The 13778-nt window shown below is 53.2% G+C and overlaps 1 protein-coding gene across 1 annotated transcript; it reads left to right on the top strand.

Moving 5' to 3' along the window:
- The first annotated feature begins 305 nt into the window (after positions 1-305).
- LOC119704621 lies at positions 306-9658 on the top strand. The gene is made up of 10 exons (XM_038146112.1): positions 306-511; positions 903-1106; positions 1309-1574; positions 2743-3458; positions 6145-6635; positions 6730-6864; positions 7057-7319; positions 8234-8390; positions 8589-8857; positions 9237-9658. Exons 2-10 carry the CDS (start codon positions 995-997, stop codon positions 9468-9470), a joined length of 2643 nt encoding a protein of 880 aa, XP_038002040.1. The 5' UTR covers positions 306-511; positions 903-994; the 3' UTR covers positions 9471-9658.
- Positions 9659-13778: the final 4120 nt, after the last annotated feature.

Below are 13778 nucleotides of genomic sequence, written 5' to 3'. Positions count from 1 at the left end.
ATTGTTCTGCCAGGTAATGTCCTGTGGAGTGACAGGGATAGTGCTGTTGCCCATCACTGGACAGGAGGGGCAGCTGGGGACAGAGGCTCACTGCAATGAGGAGGCAGCTCGGCTTCCTCGGGTACAAGATGAGATTTTCCAATCAACAGGAGTTCTTTGGCAGACGACTGGAAGCAGAGCTCTCTTCGGAGTGGGGGTCGAGTGTGATGGGACGGGCCGGCTCCAGAGCGGCACCGGCAGTGAGCGCGGCAGGATTCATGCAAGTTCCTCTGCCATGAGCTTTACAGTGGGAGAAGCGGGCCGCGAGAGAGCACGGCAGCAGCGAGACAGGAGGTACCCGAAGGAGCTCAGCCTCGCCGCTGCACGGGATGGGTGTGCCAGACGGCACACACCTCCGGGGCAAAAAGGGCGGTGACCTCGGAACGATTGCGCCATCGCCTCTGAAAAGCTTTTTATTGCGGAAGTAGCGGGCTGGGATCCCGGCCACGGCAGCGGCGGGACAGGTGCGGAGGTGAGCGGGGTTCGGGGGATGCGAGCGGGCGTTCCCAGCGGGATGCGGCCCCTCCAGGCTGCCGGCGGCGGGCGCGGCTGTGCCGGGCGGCCGGAGGTGCCGCAGAGCCCGGGCACGGCTCGGCCCCGCGGGCAGCCCCGGGCAGCCGCGTCCCGGCAGCGGAGCGGGCCCGGCCCGGCCCCGGCGGAGCCCCGAGCGGAGCGCGGCCGGGAGGGGAGCGCGGGCCCCGCGGGCGGGCGGGGGCGGCCGGGCACGGCGGCGGCAGCCGGACGCCCGCCCGGCCCGGCCCCGGCCCCGGGCGGATGCGCTGCCTGCGAGCGGAGCCGCCGCTCCGGCAGCCGCTGCCCTCGGCGCCCGCCGCTGACACCCTCCGTGCCCGCGCTCCCGGCAGCCGCCCCTGCACAGCCCTCGCCTCCCCGCCGCCTCTGCCCTGCGCTCGGCCAGCCCAGCTGCAGCTGCACGGCCTGACTGCACCAGCCCGAGATGGCAGAAGGCAGGCGCGACCCCCAGCCCGGGGACCTGATCGAGATCTTCTGGCCACTTTACCAGCACTGGGCGCTCTACGTGGGGGATGGATATGTCATCCACACCACAGGTAAGGCTTGTGCCGCCTGGGATGGTGCAGGGTGGGTGTGGGGATGCCCCAATAGACGTCTCTGCCTCCATGTGCTACTGCTGGTGGACCCTGTGCGTGTAGCTGGCTTTTCGAGGAGCAGTCAGAAACCCATCTGAGGTCCTGGAGGGGCCAGAGAGGCTCTTCCTGCCTGTCTGCCTTATCGCCTCCCTGCCTTCCCCAGATGATGGAGACCATTCTGATTCGTGTAGCACCACATCAATATGCACAACAGTCACGGTGAAGAAGCAGCGTCTGAAGGATGTGGTGGGAAATCATAAATGGCATGTCAACAACAAGTATGACCATTCCCACACTCCTCGTCCTGTGGAGGAGGTCATCCAAAATGCTGAGTATTGGATTGACAAGGAGGTGACATATGATGTGCTTAAGAGCACCTCTCAGCTCTTTGTGACAGAACTTCGCTATGGAAAAGCACTCTGTGACCAGGTGAGTGGCACGGGCTGAGCCCCTGGTGCCTCCCAGAGCCCCTCCTGGCTGCTGGCTGTGAGCCGGGCACTGGACACAGCCTGCAGCCTGAATGGGCACAGCCCAGTGCCAGGCGTGGGCTCCAGAGCAGCGCTGCCTCCCCAGAGCCCCTGGCTCTGGAGGGTCACTGTGCTCTGTCTGCCCCCTGACAGTGCCCTCTCACAGAGCGCCACCTCCTCGGGGTACAAACCTGGCTGCTACCCCATTCTGCTTTTGGGGCACATGTCTCTCACTGATTTATTTGCTCTGATTATCCCTCCAGTATCCATATTAAGATGCTGGAGGGGTTGTAAAATAAGTGATTCTCATGTTTCCAGCCTGTGTTTTGCTTTCCCTCTTATAGGTCAGAAATCCACGTTTTGGTGCCGGAGCAGCAGCCCTAAGTATTGTTACGGGTGTTGTTGCTGTTGCTATGGGTGTGTTCCTCAGGAGATAGTGCTACTGATGGGCTGTCAGGAAGAGTTCAGACCAAGGCAGGGAGAGCTCCTGTCAGCAGTGGTCACTGATCAGCTTTTGCTACACCTGTCCTCAAGGCTTCCTAACAACTGTGTACCCTCGGTTCAAACATGAAATAATAAAATATCTGAAATCCAAACTCATATTGCCCTAAAATTCTCTTTTATCTGAGATATCTTTATGTGCAAGTTAAACAATTCAGCCTTGCTTTTTCCTGCCATCCTATTAAAAAATGATAAATGAAGAACATCACTGTTCAAGATGATCCCCAGCAGCTCTAGCCTGCTTGCTATCTGGTTTTATTCCATTGTGTGTAATCATTTTTGTGGTAGTCTGGTAGCACTTGCAAGCAATTTTCGCATTCCCTTCCCCACTCCTCTCTTGGAGCTGAGCACTGGTGCAGGCTTTTCCTTCTGTTTTGGTCAGCTGGCTCCTGGAGGCTCTTTCGATGTATCACTGAAAGGACTCTTGAAAGTTTACTGTGTTTCCCTGCTGAGTCCTGGTGTGTGTGGGTGTTCTGGTACAAAAGACAGAAGTCTACCAGGCAAGGGGGGAACCTTCCTGGAAGAGAAAGAAGACCCCTCCTTCCAGATGATTATGGCTTCGAAAGCATGGGGCTTTCAGGCAGAGATGTGGAAAGAGGAATCAGCGTTCCTCACTCGGGAATGTTCAGCCCAGCGCGGCCGAGAGCGGCACCGGCGGGGCGCGCCAGCCGCGGAGCGCCGCTGTGCCTGCGGGCTGCAGTGCCAATGCCGGCCGGCAGGGGCGCTGCGGGGCCGGCAGGGAGCGCCGCGGGGAATCCGCGCGGCACCGGCACCGGGGAGCACCGGCACCGGGCAGCACCGGCACCGAGCAGCACCGGCACCGGGGAGCACCGGCACCGGGCAGCACCGGCACCGAGCAGCAGCGACACCGGGCAGCACCGGCACCGGGGAGCACCGACACCGGGGAGCACCGGCACCGGGGAGCACCGGCACCGGGCAGCACCGACGCCGGGCAGCACCGGCACCGGGCAGCACCGACACCGGGCAGCACCGGCACCGGGCAGCACCGGCACCGAGCAGCAGCGACACCGGGCAGCACCGGCACCGGGGAGCACCGACACCGGGCAGCACCGGCACCGGGCAGCACCGGCACCGGGGAGCACCGGCACCGGGGAGCACCGACACCGGGCAGCAGCGACACCGGGCAGCGCCGGCACAGAGCAGCAGCGGCACCGGGCAGCAGCGACACCGGGCAGCAGCGACACCGGGCAGCACCGACACCGGGGAGCACCGACACCGAGCAGCACCGGCACCGGGGAGCAGCGACACCGAGCAGCAGCGGCACCGGGCAGCAGCGGCACCGGGCAGCACCGACACCGGGCAGCACCGACACCGGGCAGCACCGGCACCGGGCAGCAGCGGCACCGCGCAAGGCTCCGCTTCCCCCGAGCCCAGGAGAGCATCACCTGCTACAAAACTGCTCAGTCCCCCATTCCCCTCACCAAACCATTCCGTTGTTATACCAGGGATATCAGCCAATTCCCTTACAGCACTCATTCACCTGCCATCCATCTCCGGGCAGTCCCCTCTCCTACTGCCCTGTCTTCACGAGGACAATGGGAAAAATTCACCCAGAAGCCTAAACCCATAACAGTGGGAAAGCCCTGGCTGCCAGGTCTGCAAAAGGACCAGCAGGGAATGTGCCGTGCCTTGAAACCTTAGGCAGCTTGTGCTGCCTAAACTGAGCAGCTCCTGGGAGCTGGGGAGAGAGGAAGCGAGGGCAGGTCTTACAGGCCACATCCTTCTGTGTTTTACGGGGTCATTCTGATTTTGGTGCAATGGTGTTTTGCTCAGTTTTTACCTGCCCTACAAAGTGTTCCTTTCCCAGGCTCTTCTGGCTCTCTTTGGCAGCAGGAAACCCCCAGTTTGGGGAGGTCTGTCAGGAAAACCCCAGCTGTCCTTTTCTCAATCAGCTCTTTCTTCCACTGTGGCATCAAAATTTCCCACTTCCCACCTGTTTTTGCAGTGATTGCTGGCATTGGACCTGAGCAAGCCTGTTAGGCCATTTTTGTTATCCCTTCCAACTCTCAACCCATTCCAGGATTCTGCTGCCAAAAAAACCACTGAGGGGCTTATAGAATTTCAAGGGTGGCCAGGAGACTTTGCCTGCCAGAGCTGAGGCCGTTGTCTCTTCAGTGACCAAATGTTGATTCCACTGTGTTCATAGTCCCAGCACCAGATCAATCTTCCCCAGCCAGCAGGAAGGCAAAGCCAGGGTCCCTGCAGTGCTGGGGGTGAGGCATGTGAAGAATGAGCAGTGCAGCACCTGTGCTTCATCTCCCAGTGTGCTGAGCCACAACATTTCCTTGTCACAAAGCTGATGTGAGCATTGTCTTGGAAGAAAACTCCTCAGGCTAAGTGTGCTTCATTGTCCTTTCTCTGGAGCATCTGCCTTAAGTGTTTGGAAGCAGGTTGCCTGCATCCCCCCTGTGAGACACACAATCCTGGGTTGCTTTTCCTACAGGCAACTGCCTGGGCTGCAGGGACAGCTGAGAGCAGAAGAGCTGTGTGTGAGGGGCTGGCTGGTTTTGTCTGCTCTGAGCAGCTTGTCCAGGTTTAACCGCAGCCAGCAGCAAAGCACCAGGCAGCCACTCACTCACTGCCCTGGCAGCCCCATCAGAGAGGGAATCAGAGGAGTTAAAGTGAAAACCTTGTGGCTTGACAAAAAGATGGTTTAGTAGGTACTCCAAAGCTCTGCATTAAAGGAAAGAAATCAAGGAATTAATTTACTGCTTTTTATCATCAGTTTTACAATGTTTGAAATAAACAAGACAAGATTTCCAGTTGTATTTTGATCTGCCCTTCATTATTACATCTGAGTACACTTCTTAGCTTTAATGTAGGAGACCACATTACAGTCAAACTGAAAGTGAAAATCTTTTCTGGATTCCTGGAAATGCATTTGAAACTTCTATCATGGGCAAGCTATTTAGGTGGTTATACTGTAACCCATGAGCTTTAACCTTTCTGCACTCAGAGCATTCTCTCTGCACACCCTGACAAGGGAGCACTGTGTGAGGGCAGCAGATGGACCTTTCACATCTCTACTTCATCCTAGAATACAAGAGAACAGTCAATATTTTATCTGGGGAATTGTCTTCTACTTCTTAAAAGCTGCAACATGTCCCAGAGTGCAGCAGTTTTCAGTTGTACCGTGCCTCTCTTTGCAGTGAGGGTGATGTTGCTCATTAGGGGATGCCTTTCCTTGGAGCCTGGTGGGTGCATTGACCAGGATTTGGTGGAACACTGTCCAAACCATGTGGTGAGAGGTGAGGAGGAGCAAGAGAATCCATCACTTGCTGCATTTTGAGCCTTTGTGGGAGCTATTGGCAAGGCCCAAGATCTGCATTTGCCATGGAGTAGAGTCAAGGCTGTTCTTTTCCCAAGACCATAGAGAAATAGCCTTGATTATGGTCCAGGGCACAGACACAACCTGTCCCTAAACAGAAGGGCTTTTCTAGAGATTTCAAGCATCTGAATGTGGTGCACATCAGAGGATGAACACCTGGGCTGATTCAGTGCTAGCCAGGGAAGCCCCAGCATTGTGCAACCGGGTCCCCTTGTCTGTGTTTGTGGGTGGGGTTAACATAAACCTAAGCCATCAGCTTTTTGCTGCAAAGTCTTTACCCTTTACCGGAAGGCATTTGGGATCTCTCTGCAGCATCCTCTGCCATTTTTGGTAGCAAATATTTGACTGGTACTCCAACCAGGTTGTAAGCACGATCCAGTGATTGTTGTTCTGCAGGAAAACATCCAGCGGAGTGACAGAGTGCAGGGTCAGGGCTGTTTCTCATCAGTAGCCGGGAGGAATACTCGGGGATAGTCTCCCCATAATGAGGTGGTGGCCCCACTTCCTGGGCAACAAGATCACCTTTCCTATTCGATGGGTGGTTTTGACACTACTCTAGGGAGCTGAGGCTTCCCGCTGCACGGGATGGGTGTGCCAGACGGCACACACCTCCGGGGCAGAAAGGGCGGTGACCTCGGAACGATTGCGCCATCCCCTTTAAAAAGCTTTTTTGTTGCGGAAGTAGCGGGCTGGGATCCCGGCCACGGCAGCGGCGGGACAGGTGCGGAGGTGAGCGGGGCTCGGGGGATGCGAGCGGGCGTTCCCAGCAGGATGCGGCCCCTCCAGGCTGCCGGCGGCGGGCGCGGCTGTGCGGAGCGGCCGGAGGTGCCGCAGAGCCCGGGCACGGCTCGGCCCCCCGGGCAGCCCCGGGCAGCCGCGTCCCGGCAGCGGAGCGGGCCCGGCCCGGCCCCGGCGGAGCCCGAGCGGAGCGCGGCCGGGAGGGGAGCGCGGGCCCCGCGGGCGGGCGGGCGGGGGCGGCCGGGCACGGCGGCGGCAGCCGGACGCCCGCCCGCCCCGGCCCCGGCCCCGGGCGGATGCGCTGCCTGCGAGCGGGGCCCTTCGCTCCCTCGCCCTGCGCCGGCCCCGGGCGGCAGCGGCCCCGAGCCGGCTCCGGCCGAGCGGAGCCGCCGCTCCGGCAGCCGCTGCCCTCGGCGCCCGCCGCTGACACCCTCCGTGCCCGCGCTCCCGGCAGCCGCCCCTGCACAGCCCTCGCCTCCCCGCCGCCTCTGCCCTGCGCTCGGCCAGCCCAGCTGCAGCTGCACGGCCTGACTGCACCAGCCCGAGATGGGACAGGACAATAGCCACCCCCAGCCCGGGGACCTGATCGAGATCGACCGGCCACGTCATCAGCACTGGGCCCTTTACATGGGGGATGGATTTGTCATCAACTTGAAACCTGTAGGTAAGGGTATTGCAGACTGGCAAGGTGCAGGGCACTTCTCGGGTGCTCCCAGAGCCCTATCTCCCTCCATGGGCTGATGATGAGCCCTGTGTGCATAGATGACCTTTCCAAGAGCAGTCAGAAACCCATCTGAGGTCCTGGAACGACCTGAGAGGGTTTCTGCCTACCTTATCTCCTCCCCCCCATGTACAGGTAAGGAGGACCTACAGCTGGGAGACTGCACGGTGCTAGTATTCATCAGAAAGGTGAAGAAGCAGCGCCTGAAGGAGGTGTTGCAAAATAATACATGGCGTGTCAACAACAAGTATGACCGCTCCCGCACTCCTCTCCCAGTGGAGGAGATCATCCGGCGTGCTGAGAGTTATAATGACAGAGAGTTGAAATACCATGGGTTTGGTAGCAACTGTGAGCATTTTGTGAAAACACTCCGGTATGGAGAGGAAGTGTCTGACCAGGTGAGTGGCACGGGCTGAGCCCCTGGTGCCTCCCAGAGCCCCTCCTGGCTGCTGGCTGTGAGCCGGGCACTGGACACAGCCTGCAGCCTGCATGGGCACAGCCGAGTGCCGGGCGTGGGCTCCAGAGCAGCGCTGCCTCCCCAGAGCCCCTGGCCCTGGAGGGTCACTGTGCTCTGTCTGCGCCCTGACAGTGCCCTCTCACAGAGTGCCACCTCCTCGGGGTACAAACCTGGCTGCTGCCCCTTCTGCTTTTGGGGCGCATGCCTCTTGTTGATTTAATTATCCTGATTATCCCTGCCTATGCTCCATTACCATGCCTGGGGCTAAATGGAAGTGCTCCTTTTGTTTCCAACCTGAGTTTTGCTTTCCCTTTACCTGCCAAGATAGCAATTGTTTGCATGCTGTCAGTAGGATCTCTGCTGTTGCCTTCACTGTGTGGGTGGGCTTGCTGGGGGTGAAATCCAGAGAAGAAGAGAGCACTGATGGCCATCAGGAAAAGCTCAGAGAAAGGCAATCTTCTTTTGTCTGAATATAGCTTGGTGTGCAAGTTCAGCATTGTGGCCTTGCTTCTCCCTGCCATCCCATTAAGAAATACCAAGTCAAGCATATCATCAGTTCAGGATGATCCCCAGCAGCACTGGCCTGTTTGGCACATCTGCTTTTACTTTTTGTCTGTGATGATTTTTATGGTAGTCTGCAAGCACTTGAAAGCAAATTTTCCTTTCGTTACATTGCCACCTCCCCTCCAGTGCTTTGCTCAGTGCTTTGCTGACACTGGTGTAGGCTTTCTATCCTCATCCTGCTTTTATCAGTTACATCCTATTGGCTCTTTCTATGGGAAAACTGGTTTTAACCTTAACTTTCTCAAAAAGTGAACTAAATTTATTGCTGAGGGTTTAGTGTGTGTTTTCCAGTGGATGGCTTTATTAGGTGGTGAAGTGCACATTCCTGATATGACAGATGACAAGAACTACCCCAACCTTGGGGACCTTATTGAGATCAAACGGGGACATTACGAACACTGGGCCCTCTACATGGGGGATGGATATGTCATCCATGTGACAGCTATAGGTAAGGCTGGTTCATCCTGGCAGGTTGCAGAGGGGGTGTTGGGGTGCTCCTGAAGCCTTCTCTACCACCAAGTGCTGCTCCATGTGCACCCTGTGTGTGTAGATGACCTTGCCAGGAGAAGTACAAAAGCCATCTGAGGTTTTGTGGGGGCCAGAGAGAGTCTGCCTGCCTGTGTTATCTCCTCCCTGCCTTCCCCAGGTGAAAATAGTCCACCCAAGTCAGCTGGCAGTGTGACAATATTAACTAGTAAGGCAAAGGTGAAGAAGCAGCTCCTGGAGGATGTGGCCAGAAATGATACATGGCGTGTCAACAACAAGTATGACTGTCTCCGCATTCCTTTCCCGATGGAGGAGATCATCCGGCGAGCTGAGCAATGGATTGACGAGGAGGTGACATATCGTTTATTCCTCAAGAACTGTGAGCACTTTGTGACAATGCTGCGCTACGGAGAAGGAGTCTCTGAGCAGGTGAATGCCATGGGGTGAGCCCCTGGGTGCCTCCCAGAGCCCCTCCTGGCTGCTGGCTGTGAGCCGGGCACTGGGACACAGCCTGCAGCCTGCATGGGCACAGCCCAGTGCCAGGCGTGGGCTCCAGAGCAGCGCTGCCTCCCCAGAGCCCCTGGCCCTGGAGGGTCACTGTGCTCTGTCTCTGCCCTGACAGCGCCCTCTCACTGAGTGCCACCTCCTCGGGGTACAAACCTGGCTGCTACCCCATTCTGCTAATGGGGCACATTTCTCTCACTGATTTTTTTACCCTGATTATCTTTGCCTGTTCTTAGTTATCATGTCTGGGGGTAAATAAAGAGCTTATCATGTCTCTAACCTTTGTTTTACTTTCCCTTTACAGGCCAAGATAGCACTTGAGAAGTTGAATTCCATTTCTTCTGCAGTGAATTCCGTTGCTACTACTGGGATGGGAGCAGTCAGTTATTTTGTTGGGCCATCTGGTCTTGTTGTGGCTGCTGCTGGTTCTTTTCTTCTTGCCACCATTCATTTCACTTCCAGCCATATTGCTGGATCCTTCACTTGTGCCAAATTTGTAAACACAAAGAAAGATATACTGGAACGGAGGTGCTGTTAGGAAGAGCTCAAGCAAGGCATGGAGTCCCTAGTCACTGTTCAGCTTTTGCCACAAGTGTAATTGTCACATTCACATTTTCTGAAAAATCTTTTCCCCCAGGATTTTTCTCCTAGGAAGCTCAGAAGCCTCAATGAAAATGAAAATAATAATTATCTCATTTGCTTCTCCTCTCTTTTGCTCATGTGGAATGTTTTTGGAGATTGTTTCATTGGTTTCTGGTGTGGGTTGTTTTCACTCTTTGGCCAACCAGTGCCAAGCTGTGTTGGGACTCCCAGAGAGTCATGAGTTTTTGTTATTATCTTTTTAGCCTTCTGTAAGTATCCTTTCTGTGTTCTTTAGTTAGTATAGTTTAGCATTCTTTAACATAATATAATATCATAAAATAATAAATTAGCCTTCTGAGTACATGGAGTCAGATTCGTCATTCCTCCCTTCGTCGGGGCACCCCGCAAATACAATAAGTGGTGGCCCCAGACGTGGGCTGTAGCCTGGAGCTGAAGAACCAAGACCCTTGAAATCTGGCAGAGTTCAGCTGAGGCTGAACATGCGAGGATCTGCTGAGTGCTCTCATAAGTGTCTGAAGACCCTTCGTGGAGCTGCCGGACAGTCTCGGACCCTGCAGAATCGTGAGCAGCCTGCTGAAACCGGGCACTGTGGCAAGGTACTGCTAACCCTTCCCCTCGTGACAACGCTGTCCTTCGCAAAATGTGGAGTGACGGTTGGGAAGAGGTGCCCTCAGAAGCAGAAGTTCAGTTTTCTCTGTCAGAGAAGGACATTATTTGGATATGGAGATTTTGGGCTCTGCAGGACAGAATCCATATGGTGAACAGACATTTCTATGAGTTTTTCAGATGGGCAAAGTCTCATGGGTTTTTCATGGATCTGTGGTCCTCACTGGACCCGAGAGCTTGGCAGTCATTGGATCTCTATTTTAGGGAGAAGTGCGAGCTGGGTGAGGGAGTGTCTCGAATTTTTCCACTGTATGCAGCTCTTTTCTCTGTCACATTCACCATTAACTGCAAGAAAAAGCAGTGAGCTGCCTTGGCAGTATTTGTGCTTCCATTGCTCCACTGAGGCAGGATTAGACCTCCCAGGTGGGTCCCCGCCACTTGTAAAATGTCCTAATCCCAATTCTTAAACCTTGACATGGTTTTGCTCCCCTTAGGGTTTAGGTGTCCTCTAACTGGATATTTATCCTGCTGTTTTCTGCCTCGCCTGTTCTGTCAGAGGTGCTGAGGTGCCAGTGATCACCACATGCTCTGCAGCAGCCTTCAGAGCAGCCAGGCATGGCAAGGGCTTCCCAAGAGCAGAACAGATGGCTGATGACAGCAGCAATAACCCTGCTCAGCCTGAGGTTTCTTCTACCTGAAACTCTGGCTAGACAGTATAACATCTGAGAATCTGTCCCAGCTCCAGCTTTTTAATGGACTGTGTGACAGGAGTTGAAGATCTCTGCTGCTAGAGGTGGTTATTTCACATTCCTGGTGGTCCTGCTGAGCAAGGCCATCGCTGGCTGTGGCACATGGTCATGGGGTTAATGTTTTTAATTAAACTGGAATTGAGAAGGTGACCATGGAGTAACTCCACTGCACAGCTGCTCACAGCACCACAGCCACCCCTGTCATCTGAGGTGTTACAAGATGCTGAAAGCAAGCTGTTCAGGTTAAACCTGAGGCAGGGTGGGAGCTTGCCTGGAGTTGTCAAAATGCGATGTTACAGCTGCTGACAGAAAAACATTTTCTCCCCACAGAACACCATGGATATGAAATTAAATAGGGGACAAGTAAATGCATTGTTTTATCTGAATCTACTTTTGGCAGCAAGCTGCAGATGTGCTTGACAATAATCTGGGAAATCTTTCCATTAATTGCAAAACTATTTCAGGCCTCTTCTTCCAAGGTGATCTTTACCTCAGTATGATCATATACCTACTAGAAATAAGACAACATTTGGTTTCATGTTATGGCTGAGATCATAACATGCCATTTCACTTCCACCTTGTCAGCCTCCCTCCAGGAAATCAGGGACACAGCCTTCTGGTGGATCCCTTTGTAAAACTTTCACCTGACAATATTTGATCCTTTACACATTTTCACACACACCAGCCTGCTGTCAGCCACAGGCTGCTAGTGCAGAAACTGAAATTTGGCCCAGCAGATTGTCACACAGACAAGTATGTATAATTCATTAATTCTGCACACTATAAGCATGGCTGAGGTAGCCACTGCATCTGCAAAGCCTTGCCAGTTGTTCATGTAGTAATGTCGCAAGTCCTGAGGAAAGAACCACTCTCTTAATGATTTCTCCCCAATGGATGCATAGTCCTTACCACACTTCCATGTAGCTTGGGGTATATAGGAACTGACCCCTAGGTTTCCTCTGATCCTTTGAGCTACTCTGAATCCCCAGCAAGGAGACAGTTATTAGGCATTAAAAGCATTAAATTCCCCCTGGCACTCAAAAGCAGCCATCCCTGGCTGTGCTTACAGAGGGAGCAGCTCTGTTTGCCTTGCATTTTTCTGCCAATCTCCAGGCAATGAAGCTGGGATGGAACCCTCCAGTTTGCCTGCTTCAATGAGCCTGACTTTGCTGCCTGTCAGTAGTAAATCACATGGCTGAAGCAATCGCTTTAATGCTTATGTGCTAATGTAAGAATTCTTCTAAATACTAAATTTTCAATTTTCTTATAATTCCTGTGATTCTAAAAGCAAAGAATTCCTTTTAACTCTGCAGCATTTTTGTGCATATACCTTCTACTACACCCTGCAATCACAACTTTACAGTGTAGTACCTAATGATTCATTAAGCTGGAATCAATAGAGAAACAATCTAGATTGGATAAGTGGAGCTATTGAGAAACCTAGGAAAGTAGAACATTATTTTGAAGACATATTTCTTGCTGCTGTTGATTTGTTAGGAGGCTTGTGTCATTAGATCTAATGTGATTCTAAACTAAATCTTTCTGTTGTCTGTTAAAACTGTTTTCACAGAATCACAGAATTTTTATGGTTGGAAGGGACTCCAGAGATCATCCAGTCTAACCCCCCTGCCAGGCAGGGTTACCTGGAGCAGGGAACCACCCATGTGGGTTGTGAACATCTCCAGAGAGGGAGAACTCCATGACCTCCCTGTGCAGCTCTTCCAGTGCTCTGCTGCCCTCAATAGAAAGAAATTCTCCCTCACATTGAGGTGGACCTATCTGTGTTTTAGTTTATGGCCACTGCTCCTCCTGTCACAGGGCACCACTGAAAAGGGTGTGGCACCTTCCTCCTGACACCCTTTGAAATATTTATATTAATGAATGAGATTTTCTCTGACTTTTCCCCAGTCTATGCAGGCCCAGATTCCAGAATTTCTCCTCAGAAGAGAGATGCTCCAGACCCCAAATCAATCTTTATGGTCTTTGCCATACCCTCAGGTAGCTCCTTGTCTTTCTTGCTCTGAGGAGCTCTTCCCCTCTTTGCAGGTCAGTGACTCCTAAAATAACAGACCACAGAGCCACGGATCACTGGTTCAGTGTTTGCTTGGGATTGTTTGGAGGTATTCAGTGAATCACAGGAATGAACTGAGTTTCAAATTTACAGACAAATTTGAGTACAAGCCTATAATATTCTTGATAGACAAAAAAGAAAAGCCTGTGCTTATTACAGCAAGAGGACAGAAGCCTTGGCTCGAGTATTAATATCCTTAACAACAGTAATTTCCATGTCCACAGTGAGCTTTGCACTGCTAAGATTTAAAGCCTTTACAAGCTGAGTCAGTAACTCAATGCTGAATTTGCAAGGCAATAAGTTAGGAGGGTATTTAAGAACTTGTACAGCACAACACACTTGATGTGACACAAGCAATTACCGTGATCCTACATCTGCTCTGGATATTTTGACATATCAACATTACTTATGCACTAAATCTTCAGCAGATGCAAGGCAGCTAAGAGATACACAGCAGCGGAACTTCAGGCTGTGCATCTCTCTAGTTGCTGGGCTCTGGGCATCTTTAACCTGCAAGCAATGAAAACTTGTTTGTAGCATTAACTAATGACATCTAATGAGCCCAAGGCTTGTTTGCAGGAGGAGTCACATACATGCAGTTGCAGTGGGGCCAGTGGAAATCCTTTTAGGATTTCAGCTCCAACATAAGCTCTTTTTAAATTTTTGATAAAGGTAAAAAACACTATAAAGTTGCTCTTTTTGTATGAGTATAGAAACTCCACATGAGTGTTTTGTCTGCAAAAGCTGGACAATATTTCTGGTGGTACTTTCATGTACGTGTTGTATTGTTCCTCCCTGATCTTCTGTGAAACAATGA

The sequence above is a fragment of the Motacilla alba genome, chromosome 9, assembly GCF_015832195.1.
Source record: "Motacilla alba alba isolate MOTALB_02 chromosome 9, Motacilla_alba_V1.0_pri, whole genome shotgun sequence".
NCBI lineage: Eukaryota > Metazoa > Chordata > Aves > Passeriformes > Motacillidae > Motacilla > Motacilla alba.
Note: the sequence above shows the minus strand (reverse complement) of the source record. Positions and strands in the feature narration are given on the sequence as shown.

Bases quoted from the DNA above. Each gene is read 5' to 3' on its own strand.
- LOC119704621 (XM_038146112.1), top strand. From the start codon at position 995: ATGGCAGAAGGCAGGCGCGACCCCCAGCCCGGGGACCTGATCGAGATC. The intron at 8,391-8,588 runs GTAAGGCTGGTT...TGCCTTCCCCAG, and splicing joins CATCCATGTGACAGCTATAG to GTGAAAATAGTCCACCCAAG. The intron at 8,858-9,236 runs GTGAATGCCATG...TTCCCTTTACAG, and splicing joins GAGAAGGAGTCTCTGAGCAG to GCCAAGATAGCACTTGAGAA.